A 14,369-nucleotide genomic window follows, 5' to 3' on the forward strand; every position below is an offset into this window, starting at 1 on the left:
TGCTCAATTTCATTGATTCCAACTGAACTGTTTCTGTGAGGAAGATGAGCAGAACCAGATCCTATCATGTTAGTGCCTGATCCACAATCCATGCAAAATTGGTAAAAGACTTATAGACTTCAGAGAGCTCTGATTCAGGGACTTCAACACTGAAGGAAATTTAGGACCTCAATTCCCATAGGTTCCTTCAAAATCTCAGACAACACATTATATTAGCCAATTAAGAGAAGCATTCACAGCCTGAAGAAGCATATTGTTTAGTAATAACTGTCCATCGCATGTCTCAAAGACCCAACTCTGGCAGTCATGGCTCCCCACTCAGTGACTCTTTTGTACTCGCCAGGTCTCAGGAGGTACTGCCGCCCTCTGTAGTTTGGCTGTTCATAGAAAATCCAGTATCCTTCAAAAATGTGGCAAGATTGGATATCTCTGTAGCGAAATTCTTCATAGAGAGAAGGGCAGTCATGTGTGAGCTCCATCATCCTGCCTCCAAAGTTGGTCCTGTCATAGTTTTGGATCCTGTTGGACTATGAGGACAAATACAAACACAAGGATATGGATAAAGTAGTAGTTCTAGCTGTTCATAAGTCATTCACTGCTTTTTTTCTGTTGCTGTTAGTGATAGATGAAAGATCACTTTTGCTCAATCATCAGAGAAAGAGGCCTGACTCCACAAGGTATAAAACTAGTGAAAGAATGTCATCTGATGGATGGGACACTAGAGAAGGTCATGCAGGAACTTGGTTCTATAAATGACTCTGCTGATGATGTGCTATGTGTCCATGGAGATTCATCTCACCCCTCACTGCCTCTGTTTCCCACCTAACCCTTTGTCTATCTATCTCCTACAGTGTTTCAGGACTGTCTACCACAGGGGGACTTGGACCAGTACTCCAACATCTATAAACAGTTTGGTGTGATCTTTGCCAAATTTGGGCAACATTTCCTGGAACCAAAGGAAAGGCAGAGATGCCTGACACAGAATGAACAATTTCACATGAAAAGGTTAATGCTTGGCAAAGGTATAAAAATAGAAAACAAGACCTTAGAATGGTGCATGTCCATTAACTTTAATAATAGAAGTACCTAGCAGCCTTGTCAGTAATACACTGAAAAAAGAAAGGAGGGTCACGTGCTTGAGATTGTAAACTGGGACTCGACTAATATTCGGTCCAGGTTATGGCTCTGCCACAGAGTTTTTCTGTGACCATGAGAAAAGGTTTCAGAGATCATTTGTTCAAAAGTATATAAATGCCCAAAGATGGAGAAGCTGCCCGTAGGAATTTTCAAGGGTGCTCAGGTAGTGACATGTCCTAGTTTTATTGAGAATGTCACTTCCCTCCTCTGCATCTTAGGCATCTAAGCCCCTTTTGAAACCTGTCTCTAAATCTCTTCACACTTTTGTATCCTCTCCCATCCTATGCCTGTCTTGATCTAAACTGCAAGATCTTTGGGGCAGGGACTGTCTGCACAGCAGCTAGCATCAGGGAGTTTTGAACTTTGCTGAGGACTCTTACACTGTTTTCCTACTACTAAAGGTCTACCACAGACATGCCAGTGAATTTACACATGGGATTAGGATGCGGGACCTGATGGAGTCATTGAATCCCATCCAGTGCTGGTAGTCTGAGTAGGTTCCCCTCTTCAGGAAATACTGATGGCCTGAGTAGTTGCTGCACTTGTAGATCATCCAGCAGCCACTTTCCACCCTGATGGAGTTGCAGTGGCTTAGATAAGAGTGCATACTGGGCTGATCTGAGGTAACCTCATGGGAGTGGCCCTCAAAGTTTCTTCCCTCATAGAAAATGATCTGGCAGCACATTAGAAAGCCTTAAAATATATAAAGTACTTGCATTGGACCAGTTTCCCCACAAAATACTCTAGGCCTTTCAGAACTTTTCTGGAATACTGTAGTGTTGTAGATGGACTAGGTCAAGAGAGAGCATCCCTTCTATAAAGGTAGTTTCTATTCTCATTGAACTCAGGGGCAAAGGTCCTACTGAGTTCAAGGGGTTAGAATTACAGCGGTAGTCCCCAGTCTAGAGAAAGCATTTGTTTAAGATTTCAATTGTGTGTGCATTTACTGTGCAGTAACCAAAATTGTTGTGCAGACCAGGCGCATGTCTACATGTACATACCTGTACTGTGCAGTAGATATGGCGACTTATGCTGACTTGAACATAAATGTCATCATGCAGGTACCAAATTTATGCCCAATTAATTACAGCGCAGTAACGCACTTTAGTGCCAAGTTAGTCCATACACAGTGTTAATGTGCTTTAATGCCTGTGTGTGTAAATGCCTGTTCCTACTTACTGCTCAGTAATTTTCTGCACAGAAAATTTAAGCCAGTGTAAATGATCATATAGACAGGCCCAATGAGTAGCCAAATAGCAGCAGCAATTACAGAGTTCTGGTTAATTGCAGTGTGGGGTTTTTTTTAATCTTTTGCAGCTGGCAGCATTTCCAAATTAATTCTCATACTGAATATCCAGTAACACTAAAAGTGTAAAGACTATGTAAATACAAGCTTAAAAAGGAGAAAGAAAATCAATAATGTTTTACAGTCAAATAATTTTGATTATATTCACTCATGTTTTCTTACCTTTTCCATCTTAGCTCCTGTTTAGGTCTGAGACAGTGCTCTCCAAGGATTAAGTGTTCCTTTATATAGGAAGCACAGTGCTGGGTTCACATGGATTGGACAAAAGAAACCATTTTGCTCAGTAAAGCAAATTAACAGTTCTTTCTCCTTCTTCCTCATCAACATTATTCTTTGTAAAGTATTGTTAGTATCTTTTGATTACTGGGTGGCAAGTTTATTGTTATGGTCAATAACTAAAGGATCAGGACAAAAGAGAATGTGGAGCAATACTGTCACCATGTCACTGAGGGGCTCCTGTTGAAGAGAAAGTGCTGGTATTGCTGCCAGGGGATTGTTTCCTGGCATTTAATGTGAATCTCTCATTGTTCTCTGAACCCATGAGACAGAGACTTTAGAGCTCTCCTGACATCCACAGCATACCTGAGTTGGACGGTTGGAGGTTTGGAGCAAGATGATGCTCCAGCTTGGTAACTTCCTGAATCACAAGCTATGCAGCCATCTACATGCAATGCTGGCAGTAGGCTACTGAGCATGGGAGCAGGCAAACTGGTCTGGTCATTCAACAGATCTAATTACCCCACCTGCACAGTGTACAGGTGACTGCACTGCTTGCAGTTCTGAGGCAGCTTATTGTCTTGACATGGCCCTTGTTATAAGAATCCCAGAAGAGTTTCCACCCCTGTCTTGATAAGATCCAGCTAAGGTCCTTGCCTTGAAATATAAATTACGTGCTTGCAAATGAGTAGGGTACCAGAATGTTTCCTTAGGCCTAAAGAGCGTTGAGGACTTCACCCAGATAAACAGTTTTAATCAGAGTCCTGGGATTCCATCCAGCTGGGTTTAGTTTCTCTGGGCCTGCGTCCAGGTTGGTCCTAATGAGAGTAGGTCCTTCCTTGCCTGGGTAAGAAGAAAGGCAAAGCCATCGCCATCTTGATTTGATCTAAAAACTGGGGCTGAAAAATGAGGGGCCTGTGTGCTCCTGTGTGCTTTTTTTCTTCTACCTTCTGGGTTGTCCAGGACAGTATTGTAAATGGAGGATAGACACACATTCATGCTTTTGGCTATCTGTTCAGGTGGGCGCATCCAATGCTTGCTAATCTCTACAGTTGGTATAAAACCACATGAGTAATTAAGTCCACTGATGGCAGTGCAGGCCATGAAGAAGGATGTTTTTCCAAGCTTCTCTCCATGCTGGAGGCATGTCCCAATCACATCAGGCCAAAGCATGCCCCCTCTCCCCACCTCTACTAGGATGCTTCAAACCCAGAAATTCAGTGGTCAGGCCATTGGGGTTGTCCCTTGATCTGGACCAGACAAGTTTCTGCTTCAGAATGGTCCAGCCTGAAGAGTTGTTGAGTTGTGCAGAAACCCACGTTGCTCCATACTGTTCAGTTAGAATGCAGACACTGCTTAAAGCAAATCTGTCAGGCTCCTTACTATCCTGAGTGACTTCTGAGCAATGCACAAGTCTCTGGCTGTTCACTGGAAAATGTTGGGCTGTGGACTCTGCTCTCCCAGATCTGCCCTTAGCCTATGCAAGCAGTGTTGCTTGATCTTTCAGTCCCTTTGTACCAGGGATGTAAAACTCATTTAGTCCTGCAGGCCAAATGAGTATCTTAAGGGCCTGGTATATGGGCTGGGTTGACAGCATGGAGCCATTATCATCAGGCCTGTGGGGCAAGAAATGTAGCGGTGACAGTATGAACTGTCTCTAGTCTCAGAGTTGTGGTAGCTACTGCTCTTCCAGCTGACAAATTTCTGGCTCCACGGGTGCAGATGACATTATGCATCCACCCTATGGGGCGCCCCATACTGCTTCTGGTTATTCCACCATCATATTTCTGGCTCTGTGGATATTCTCACTGGCCAATTGACACAGCTCCTCTGGTCATATCTGAGCCTCCATCAGTTAGTTGAGATCTTTGACACCCCTGCTTTCCACTGATACTTCTTGAAAGGGGAGTAGGTTCCTTTCTGCCCATGGACAGAGAAGGCTGAATTTTCATCACATCATCCAGGACCTGCAGCTTCCTTTGGTGTTGACATAAACCACTGATGAAGTTTTGCTGAATGTCCATGGCATGTGTTGGTTGATCAGGGAGTTGATGATATTAGGGCAGATCTGACACTGACCTCATTCTTGTTGATATTATGTTTGACCTCTGCCCATTGCCTGAAATTGTTCCTTGACTGAACAAGTGTGGTTTTGAAGCTGACCTTGTCACCACCAATCCTTTCCCATTCTGAGATGCCTACAAATAAACACCTCCTTTAGTCCTCCAAAAGGCTTTTGACAGTGTCGCATCCAGTTCTTACAAGTAAACTAAGTAGCTGTGACATGGTTTTTTCACAGTCAGGTGGGTGGAAAACTGGCTTATGGGATGCACCCAGAGAGTAGTGGTGGATGGGTGAGTTTCTACCTGGAGAGATGTGGGCAGCAGTATTCCCCAAGGTGCTGTCCTTGGACCAGTACTGTTCAATATCTTCATCAGTGATTCTGATGAGGGGGTAGAAAGCACTCTGTCCAAATTCACAGATGACTCCAAACTATAGGCTATAGTAAACACACTAGAGGGTAGGGAGTGAATTCAGGTGGATTTAGATAGACTGAGGAAGTGAGCGGATCAGAATAGGATGCAATTTAACAAAGATAAGTGCAAAGTGCTGTACCTGGAGAGACCGAATCACCAATACACCAATACCTATAGACCGGGAAGTGCCATTTTAAGTAGCACAGCAGCAGAAAGGGATCTCGGAGTCATAGTCAACAGAAAAATGAACATGAGTTACCAATGTGACGAGGTAATAAGTAAGGCTAACTGCACTTTTACCTGCATTAGTAGGTGCATCACGAGCAGCTCTAAGGAGGTGACACTTTCCCTCTATGCAGCATTGATGAGGACACAGCTGGAGTTCTGCGTTCAGTTTTGGGCGCTGCACTTTAAGACGAATGTGGATATCCTGGAAAGAGTTCAGAGGAGGGGTGAGCAGCCCATATGATTATGGGCCTACAGGTAAGATCCTATGAAAGACTGAAGGACCTGAATCTCTTACAGCTTCTGTAAGGGAAGGCTGTGAGGTGATCTCATGGCTGTCTACAAACTCATGAGGAAGGGTCATCAGGAAATAGGGAATACTCTGTTTACCAGGGCGCCCCTCGGGGTTTCTAGAAACAACGGCCATAAACTGAAGGAGAGTAGATTTAGATTGGACATCAAGAAGAGATTCTTTACGGTGAGGGTTGCCAAAATATGGAATGTGTTTCCAAGGGAGGTGGTGTTTTCCTTACCTTGGAGGTGTTCAAAAGAGAATTAGACAAGCACCTGGCTGGGGTTACTTGACCCCAGTGCTCTTTCCTGCCCAGAGCAGGGGATCGGACTCAATGATCTAATAGGTCCCTCCTGACCCTGGAAATCTATGAAATCTATGAAATGGAAAAAGAATACAGATCCTGCCTTGGGCACGAGGACTTGAGAAGGATAGGGATGACTGGTCATTTAATCTCTGGAAAATAAGACTCTTCTGGGTATGATCCATGTACTCTGACTGGCTGCAGCATGTTGGTCTGTGAGTGGAGTAGAGAAGAGTGATGGTGAGGCCACCATCACCTGAATCCTGCCCTCTGGCAGAAGCCTCTTTCAAGAGGCTCTGAGTTCTGCTTGCAGGTGATCTGCACACAATATGCTTTAAATAGTAAGATTTTGTACCTGTGAGATACGTGCTGTAGTGCCTGCAGCCAGAAATGCAAAGCAGACACACAGTTATATCTGCCTCTCCAAGATGTGATACAATGACCATGAAATTGTGCTATGTTACTTCTGTCCAATTACCTTAGATACAGCAGCTAATGCCAGGGAGTTCTTACACTGTTTTCCTACCAAGAAGGGTCAACCACAACAATGACAGTGAACTTACTTTTGAGATTAGGATGCAGGACCTTATGCAGTCATTGAATCCCAGCCATTGCTGGTAGTCTAAGTAGCTTCCCCTCTTCAGGAAGTACTGATGGCATGAGTAGTTGTTGCACTCACAGATCATCCAGCATCTACTTTCCACCCTGATGGAATTGCAGCAGCTCAGGAAAGAGTGCATATGGGGCTGATCTGAGGTAACCTGGCATTTAGTGTTAATCTCCCATTATTCCCTCATCCCATGAGACAAAGACTTTAGTGCTCTCCTGAAATCCACAGAACATCTGAACTGGACAGAGGGACATTTGATGTGGGCAAAAGGATGGAAGAACACATTTTGGTGACCAACTGAGCTTAGTTCATTTAGGGGATAAAGGATGTCCTTGGTCTTAGCACAACTTTGCCTTCATGAATTATGTGGTTCTGCTGTTTGTACTATGAAGGGAAAGGTCTTCCTATATAGGACTGGCAAGCAGGGCATATGGAAGATGTCCTCAAAAGTCTGGAGAAAATGGGCTGCTTGGCTTGTTTGCTTCTGTTGTTGAAGAGGCTTCCATTTTGAACTTTACATCTTGGGCCTTCAGTCTTGGATTAACACCTTGGCCATGCCCAGCCTGCCAATTTGCTAAGCCTAATGGTGGGTTCATTTTCTCTGGTCTTGGGTCCAGGTTGGTCCTGGTGAGAGCAGGTTGTTCCTGCCTGGTTTGGAAGAACAACATGATCATTACCATCTTCACTGAATCTATGAAACAAGAGTGAAAAATGCGGGTCCAGTGACTTCATGTGAATCCCACTGATGGGCAGCCTAGGCTGTGGGGAAGGTTGTCTTTCAGGGGATGTCTTCATGCTGGTGACATGTCCCAGCTAAGACAGGCCCAAGCATGACCTATACACTCCTGCAGGGAGGTTTCAAAACCAGAAATTCACTGGTTAGGCCACTGGAGGTGTCCCTTGTTCTGGGCTGGACATGCTTCTGCCTCAAAAGGGAACAGCCTGAAGAGACTCTCACAAGACCCATTTGGTCCTGCTGTTGAGTTGTGCAGGGAGAGACGCATGTTGCTCCATCCTGGTCAGTCAGAATTCAGGCACCGAAGAAAATTTCTACCGGGCTCCTTGGCCCTGAGTTCTGAGTTCCCCAACTCTTCGCTGGAAAACACTGGGCTGTGGATTCTGCTCTTGCAGAACTGCCCTCTTCCTATGGAACTAAGGTCCCTTTTTATAGGGCTTGAAAGGGGAGCAGAATCCTTCCTGGCCAGGGATTGAGCAGAGTGACTGATTGGGGAAAAGTATTTTAAATAAGTCGTTAAGTAAGCTGTTAAAACAGTATAATATTCACCATTTCATGACGAATAGTGAAGTGAAAGCAGCGGTGGTAGAGAGGGTTAACAGAACATTGAAATCAAAGATGTGGAAGTATTTTACAGCCCGCAACACCTTTCGCTACAGTGATGTGTTACCAGAGTTTATAAAGAGCTACAACCACAGTTTTCACAGAACTATCCGCACCCGGCCTGTTGACGTGAATGTCTTGAACTCTCAAAGGGTGTGGAAAACCGTATACAGGGACTATTTCAAAATAAAATCAGAAGCACCTCTGTTTAGAAAAGGAGACCACGTGAAAGTGTCTAGGACCAAAGGGAGGTTTTAAAAAGGTTATGAACAAACATTCATCTATGAGGTTTTCATAGTGGATGAAGTCCTTAGAAGCGTGCAGATGCCGGTATACCGTCTAAAAGATTACAAAGACTAACCTATCGAGGGTTCTTTCTACCCTGGAGAACTACAAAAAGTGAACCCCAAACAGGACAGAGTTTACAGGGTTGAAAAAGTTCTAGCAACAAAAGGAAAGGGAAGAAAGAAGCAGTTGTTGGTGAAATGGTTGGGGTGGCCATCTAAATTTAACAGCTGGGTGGAAGCCAACCAAGTTTGTAACATATAGGGGTACCTCAGTCAGAAGACCAAGATGTGTGATGGCAACTTTTAGATTACTTTGCCCAGCAATGCATGCCTCAGCATTTTTCCGCAGAACACCAGCTTGAACTTTACCACACAACTGGTTAAACCTCTGGATCTGCTGGAAAATTGTAAAAGGCAACAGAACTGATCTTGGTGCCAAGGCAGCAGTGGGTTTGGTGAATTACCCACTAGCCTCTGTCTTCAGTCAGCTGGATGTCACTCTGGGAGACCATCTGATATGTCAGAGCAACAACTGTTACCCCTACCGAGCTTTCATCGAATCGGTTCTCAACTACAGCGATGACACCCTTGCCACACAATTTTCTGCCGGCCTGTTTTACAAAGATAGCCCCAGCCATCATGAAACGGTTGCGCAGGATGGTAATAATCAGGGGTTTTGGACATGGGCAAACCTGACAGACCGGAGCAAAAAGATAGAGCTGCTTGCTCAAATCCATAGCGATTTGTTTTTTCAAGAAAAACTGTTCCTGAATGGCGTGGATGTAAAAATTAAGCTGACATGCAGCAAAGATGCCTTCTGCTTGATGGGTACCGCAGCAGCTGGCCCCTGAAAACTAAAAATCACATCTGCCTCACTTTTTGTGAAAAAAGTGAAGGTAACACCTGGCATCTGACTGGGCCATGCGGAGGCCTTGCTTACAGCCAGTGCTAAATACCCTGTAGACCACATGGGTATGAAAGTGTTTAGCACTCCTGCTGGCAGCCGTGTCAGCAACCAGGAGAATCTGTTTCTGGGACAGTTGCCCAAACTCATTGTCATCGGGTTCATGGATAATGATGCCTTTAGTGGGAATTATGCTAAGAACCCCTTTAACTTTAAACATCACAATATTAATTTTGTGGCCCTCTACATTGTTGGAGAACAAACCCTGACAAAGCCCCTACAACCAGGTTTTGAGAGCGGTAACTGCATGAGAGAATACATGCAGCTGGTACAGACAGCTGGTAAACATACGAAAGACAGGACCCTGATAATCAACCGTGAGGAGTTTGCTCTGGGGTACACTTTATTTACCTTTCACCTGTCCCCTGACCAGGAGTGTGCTGATCATTATTCGCTGATTAAAACCAGGAACCTGAGAGCAGAAATACGCTTTGCTGCAGCTTTGCCCACCACGGTTAACATGATCGTGTACAGGGTCTTTGACAATGTCACAGAAATAAATCAGAGGAGAAATGTCCTGTTGGACTATATGTGAAGATGGACACCGAACAGCTCGTCAGGGTTTTATCCTCAGATCCTTATGCCAAAGAAACTTTCTTAGACGTTTTCCCCAGTGACTGGCTTCCTAAGACTCGGCTGTCCAAAAGGCCCTGAGCTTGGTGGTCAACACGCACCAGCATAATCAACCCGGAGAACACTGGTTGGCTGTTTACTTGGAGGATCAGAACTGTGGAGAATTTTTCGACTTGTACAGTCACTCCCCAAACAGCGCTCTCTTTCCTCAAAGCATTATGTTGTTTTTAAACAAGAACGCTACCGACACTGTTTTTCAGACAAAACAGTTACAAGAACCCCAGTCTGTCGCCTGTGGATACCATTGTGTGTTTTTCCTGCTGCACCGTAGCAAGGGGCTATCGTTTGAACAGATTTTAAAATTGTATTATTCCGACAATTTAGTACAAAATGATAGGGTGGTGATGAATTTTGTAAAAAGTAAATTTAAAAATTTCTGTGTGGCTGGGCCTGCTCAGAACATGTTTCGACATGCACAGACATGTATTTCTTGCTACGACTTTCACGAATGCTTTGTCTAAATAAAACACTCAGCTGATGTTGTGTAAATAAAGCTGTTGTTATTTAAATGTGTGTGTGTGTACATGTTTTCATTCAAAAAATCCTCTGTAGACACAAACTTCATAGCAGTATAGAATAGTTTATTTCAAAGCATAAAACTTCATATGGAGAGCCAATGGCTTTTAGAGACAGTTTTTTCGCTTCTTAGGCGGTGTTGTTGGTGTTTCTTGTTCTGAGGCAGATACTTTCAGGCATTCCAGATGATCACGATTCATGACGTTGCCCATAACAGAAGATGGTACATTCAGCTTGGCCATGGCTTTCATAAAGATGTCCCAGCCTTTAGGCGGATGTTTAGTTGTCCTGGCATGAGTCTGAAGGGTTCTTCAAACCAAGCTGAGCATGTTAGACCCCTTGATGAGCAACCCTTTGTAGACAAAACCCCCGTGATCATCCCAAGAAGAAATATCCTTGTGCTGGCTCAGCTTAGTGAGAAGTACTTTAGCATTTTTCCTGCATTGGGCATGTAAGTTATCCAATACCTCCTGAACAACCGTGTTGGGTTTTGTGGGGGTGTCTGGGGGTTATCCGGCTTTTGGGGGGGGTCTGTTCTGGCAGAAATAGGGTTAATTTCCCTCTGTCCAGATCACCCTGCTTTACATAGGTCAGGTATTTCTGAAGCACGGATGCATACAATTTAGCCTTATCATATTTTGCTAAACCCGGTCTTTGGAGAATATCCCTCATTTCAACATCCAATAAGTGGGTTGCCTCAGTTCTGATATTTTTCTGAGGTGGTGGGGGAGCTCTTAATTGTTCCAGCTCATGTTTGGGCACCAGGTACATTTTTTCTGTGTGCTCCATCATGGGCTAGCCAAAAGTCCCGTAATCAGAGGAAGAGCAAAACTTAGCAGAGGTCCGATAAATCCCCCAGACTGCTTCACCAGCTGTTCCTTTTTCTTAAGGGGCAATCTTTTGTTACTTAGGTTTTTTATAATCCCGCGTCTCTTTTTCAGCACGTGAATTTGATGTGATGTTAAAGGGATGTTTCCTTTTAAGATGTTCAGAGCAATTTCTGAAATGGCCACTACTAAATCATCAGAGGCTGAGCAGAGTATAGCTTTTCTCTACTGTGGGGTGGATTGAAGAAAACATTTGAACTATATACATAATGCTCAGATTCCGGTGGTGCACGTACTTGGTAAAGGCTTTCACAATTTCGCCACTGTCACAGGCAGAGTCCATCAAATCATCTACTACAACCATATTTATTTTATTAGGAGGAAGCAAACCGTCATCATTGAGACTGTCCGGTAGACCTTCCACAAACTTGATAAAAGGATATTTCATAGTTTCATAGTTTCTAGGGTCGGAAAGGACCTGAGCAGATCATCAAGTCTGACCCCCTGCCATGGCAGGAAAGAGTACTGGGCTCAAACGACCCCAGCAAGGTTCATCTAGCCTCCTCTTAAAAACCACCAGGGTAGGAGCCTGCACCACTTCTCTTGGAAATTGGTTCCAGATCCTGGCCTCCCTGACAGTGCAGTAGCGCCTCCTGATGTCTAGCCTGAATCTACCCTCTGCCAGCTTGTGACTGTTATTCCTGGTCACTCCAGGCGGGGCTCGGGGGAACAGTGACTCCCCCAATGCCTGCTGATCCCCCCTGACTAGTTTATAACAGGCCACAAGATCCCCCTCAGTCTTCTCTTTTGGAGGCTGAACAGATTCAGGTCCCATAGCCTCTCCTCATAGGGCCTGCCCTGTTGTCCCCGATCATACGAGTGGCCCTCCTCTGGACCCTCTCCATGCTGTTGACATCCCTTCTGAAGTGCGGCGCCCAGAACTGGATGCAGTCCTCCAGCTGCGGCCTGACCAGTGCTGCATAGAGGGGGAGGGTCACCTCCTTGGACCTGCTCGAGATGCATCTTGGATGCATGACAAGGTGCGGTTGGCCTTCCTGACTGCATCCCCACACTGCCGGCCCATGTTCATCTTGGAGTCAATGATGACCCCCAGATCCCTTTCCGCCTCCGTGCTGACAAGAGGGGAGTTCCCCAACCTGTAGGTATGGTGCCGGTTGTTCCTCCCGAGGTGCATCACCTTGCACTTGTCTGTGTTGAATCCCATCCTGTTCTCATCCGCCCACCCTTGTAACCTGTCCAGGTCTGTTTGTAGCCTGTTGCTTCCTTCCAGTGTGCCCACGTCCCCCCACATCTTAGTGTCATCAGCAAATTTGAACAGGGTGCTTTTTACCCGCTTGTCCAAATCACTGATGATTTACAAAACAGTGCTTTATACAAAGGCTGCCAACAGCTATAGCACCACACGATATTCTCAGGCATAACAGACAACATTTTATCAGTGTGATCCAAAAGGTTTTTTATAAAGTAACTTTTACCATAATTGCTAGGGCCTGCCAAAATCACAGAAAACGGGTGCTTCCAATGCATATCCATCTTTAAAAACCATAGGGGAGGCTGTTAAAGTTTTCTGTGAGGACCCTTTTGTCATAAATGACTTTCTGCGTTTTTCTCAAGGTTTTGGTTTCTATCGTCCACTTGCTTTTGTTCCTGACGATACAGCACTGTTGTATCAGGATTGTTTTAGGGCTTTGCCCCATAATCTAGAACAAGATCTCTCAAGGTTTCAAAGATGACTTTTTTACTGTTGGCCACATTCAGGGTAATCCCTTTGACCTTCAAGCAAATCTTTCCCCCAGACAACTTGTACCCATAGGTTTTCGGACCGGCCAACACAAACTCTGTGATGTGTTCATCTGGTGGGATTTCGCTGGTGAGCTTGCCTAAATAATCGCCTAGTGGGGGGTTCCACTCTCCCTCGCAGCTCTGTAAAACAGGCTATAAAGATGTGTTACCAGAGACGGTGTAACGCTCTTTGGCGTGTTTCCAAGACACGCAGGCTGCCTCATCATCAATAAAGTCACAAGATGAAATTTCATAGGCGGGAGAAAAGAGATAGCTAAAGAGTTCTTCAGGATCTCTAATGACACTGGTGTTGGGCAAGTTGGTTCTCTGACTGAATTTACCCCACAAAGAATTTAGAAACAATTTTGCTATTTGGTGCTTTGCAAGGTTGGGTTTGATATGCTCTGGGCATAAGGTCACACCTTCTTTTTGCAAGAATTGGCCACATATCTGTCTTGTTTTTCTTGGTTGGTACACCAGGCGGGGTAGCCTGAGGCTTCCTGCTTGTGTCGGATGTACATTTTTATGTACTGTGAAAAAAGGGTGCTAGACTTCTCGGCAAAATGCCAGACTTCATAGCACTGAGCTACTCTGTACCCCTTGGCAATAGCTTTATTCAATTCTGGTGTGCACCACGTACCCAGGAGGGCCCTCTCTTCATCAGCGTGGTCGCATTTTTGCTGTCTTGTTTCCACACAGAAGCGGCACAGCGTGAACATAAATTTCCCGTTCACCCTGGTGGGTAGCACAGGGTTTCATGGTGGGTGCAGTTTCCCCCTGGCTATTCCAAAATAGCTCGACAGGGGTTGGAAATTGTCATGAATGATTTCAGGGTGTCAGGCTGGGTATTCCTTCATTTTGTTTATAAAGGGGTAAAGACTGGTAAAATCGTAATAGTGTATTTGTTCGCCGGGTTTAGTTTGGTAATATAGACAGATGGCATTAGTTTTCCCCCCAAAAAAGAGCATCCCTAGGCACCAGTGGAGAAGGCAGCGGGGTTCTGTTTAAAAAATCTGCCAGCTCCCCATCCATTTCTAACAGAGCCCTCCACTCGTGCTCCCAAATGGTCCTAATGATAAACCCTTGTCTCTTGAGATAATCGATTTTGTGCAATGCCTGATAATTCAGAAACCTGAAGGTGGTCGCTGTAAACAGGTTCTGGTCTTTTTCATTGTAGCAAGTGACACAACCATGAAAAAAAGCATCCGTTAAATTCAAACGCCATAGGTTCCCCATCAATGTTGGCACGGCCGTCTAAAAAATAGGGGCCTACCTGAAATTCCCCACCTTGTAAAGCATGTCGAATTTGAATATTTTCTTTCTCCAAAATGTACATTAGCCACCGAATAGACGGGGTTGAAAACCTCTTTTTCTATCTGTGATAGTTGTCTGGGGGGAGAAGTGCTATGTTCTGCGGTTCCAAAAACATAAAC

General features: G+C 44.8%; 1 protein-coding gene across 1 annotated transcript; it reads right to left on the reverse strand.

Annotated features, from left to right (window-relative positions):
- Nucleotides 1–257: 257 nt before the first annotated feature.
- LOC149867153 (gamma-crystallin M2-like) lies at nucleotides 258–10,548 on the reverse strand. Its single transcript, XM_090041682.1, has 5 exons — nucleotides 10,422–10,548; nucleotides 9,150–9,274; nucleotides 8,739–8,885; nucleotides 1,568–1,810; nucleotides 258–527 (listed from the first exon to the last, which is right to left on the reverse strand). Exons 1-5 carry the CDS (start codon nucleotides 10,546–10,548, stop codon nucleotides 258–260), a joined length of 912 nt encoding a protein of 303 aa, XP_089897808.1.
- Nucleotides 10,549–14,369: the final 3,821 nt, after the last annotated feature.

Source organism: Crocodylus siamensis, chromosome 4 (genome assembly GCF_052110815.1).
Source record: "Crocodylus siamensis isolate JL-2025a chromosome 4, ASM5211081v1, whole genome shotgun sequence".
NCBI classification, from domain to species: Eukaryota; Metazoa; Chordata; order Crocodylia; family Crocodylidae; genus Crocodylus; species Crocodylus siamensis.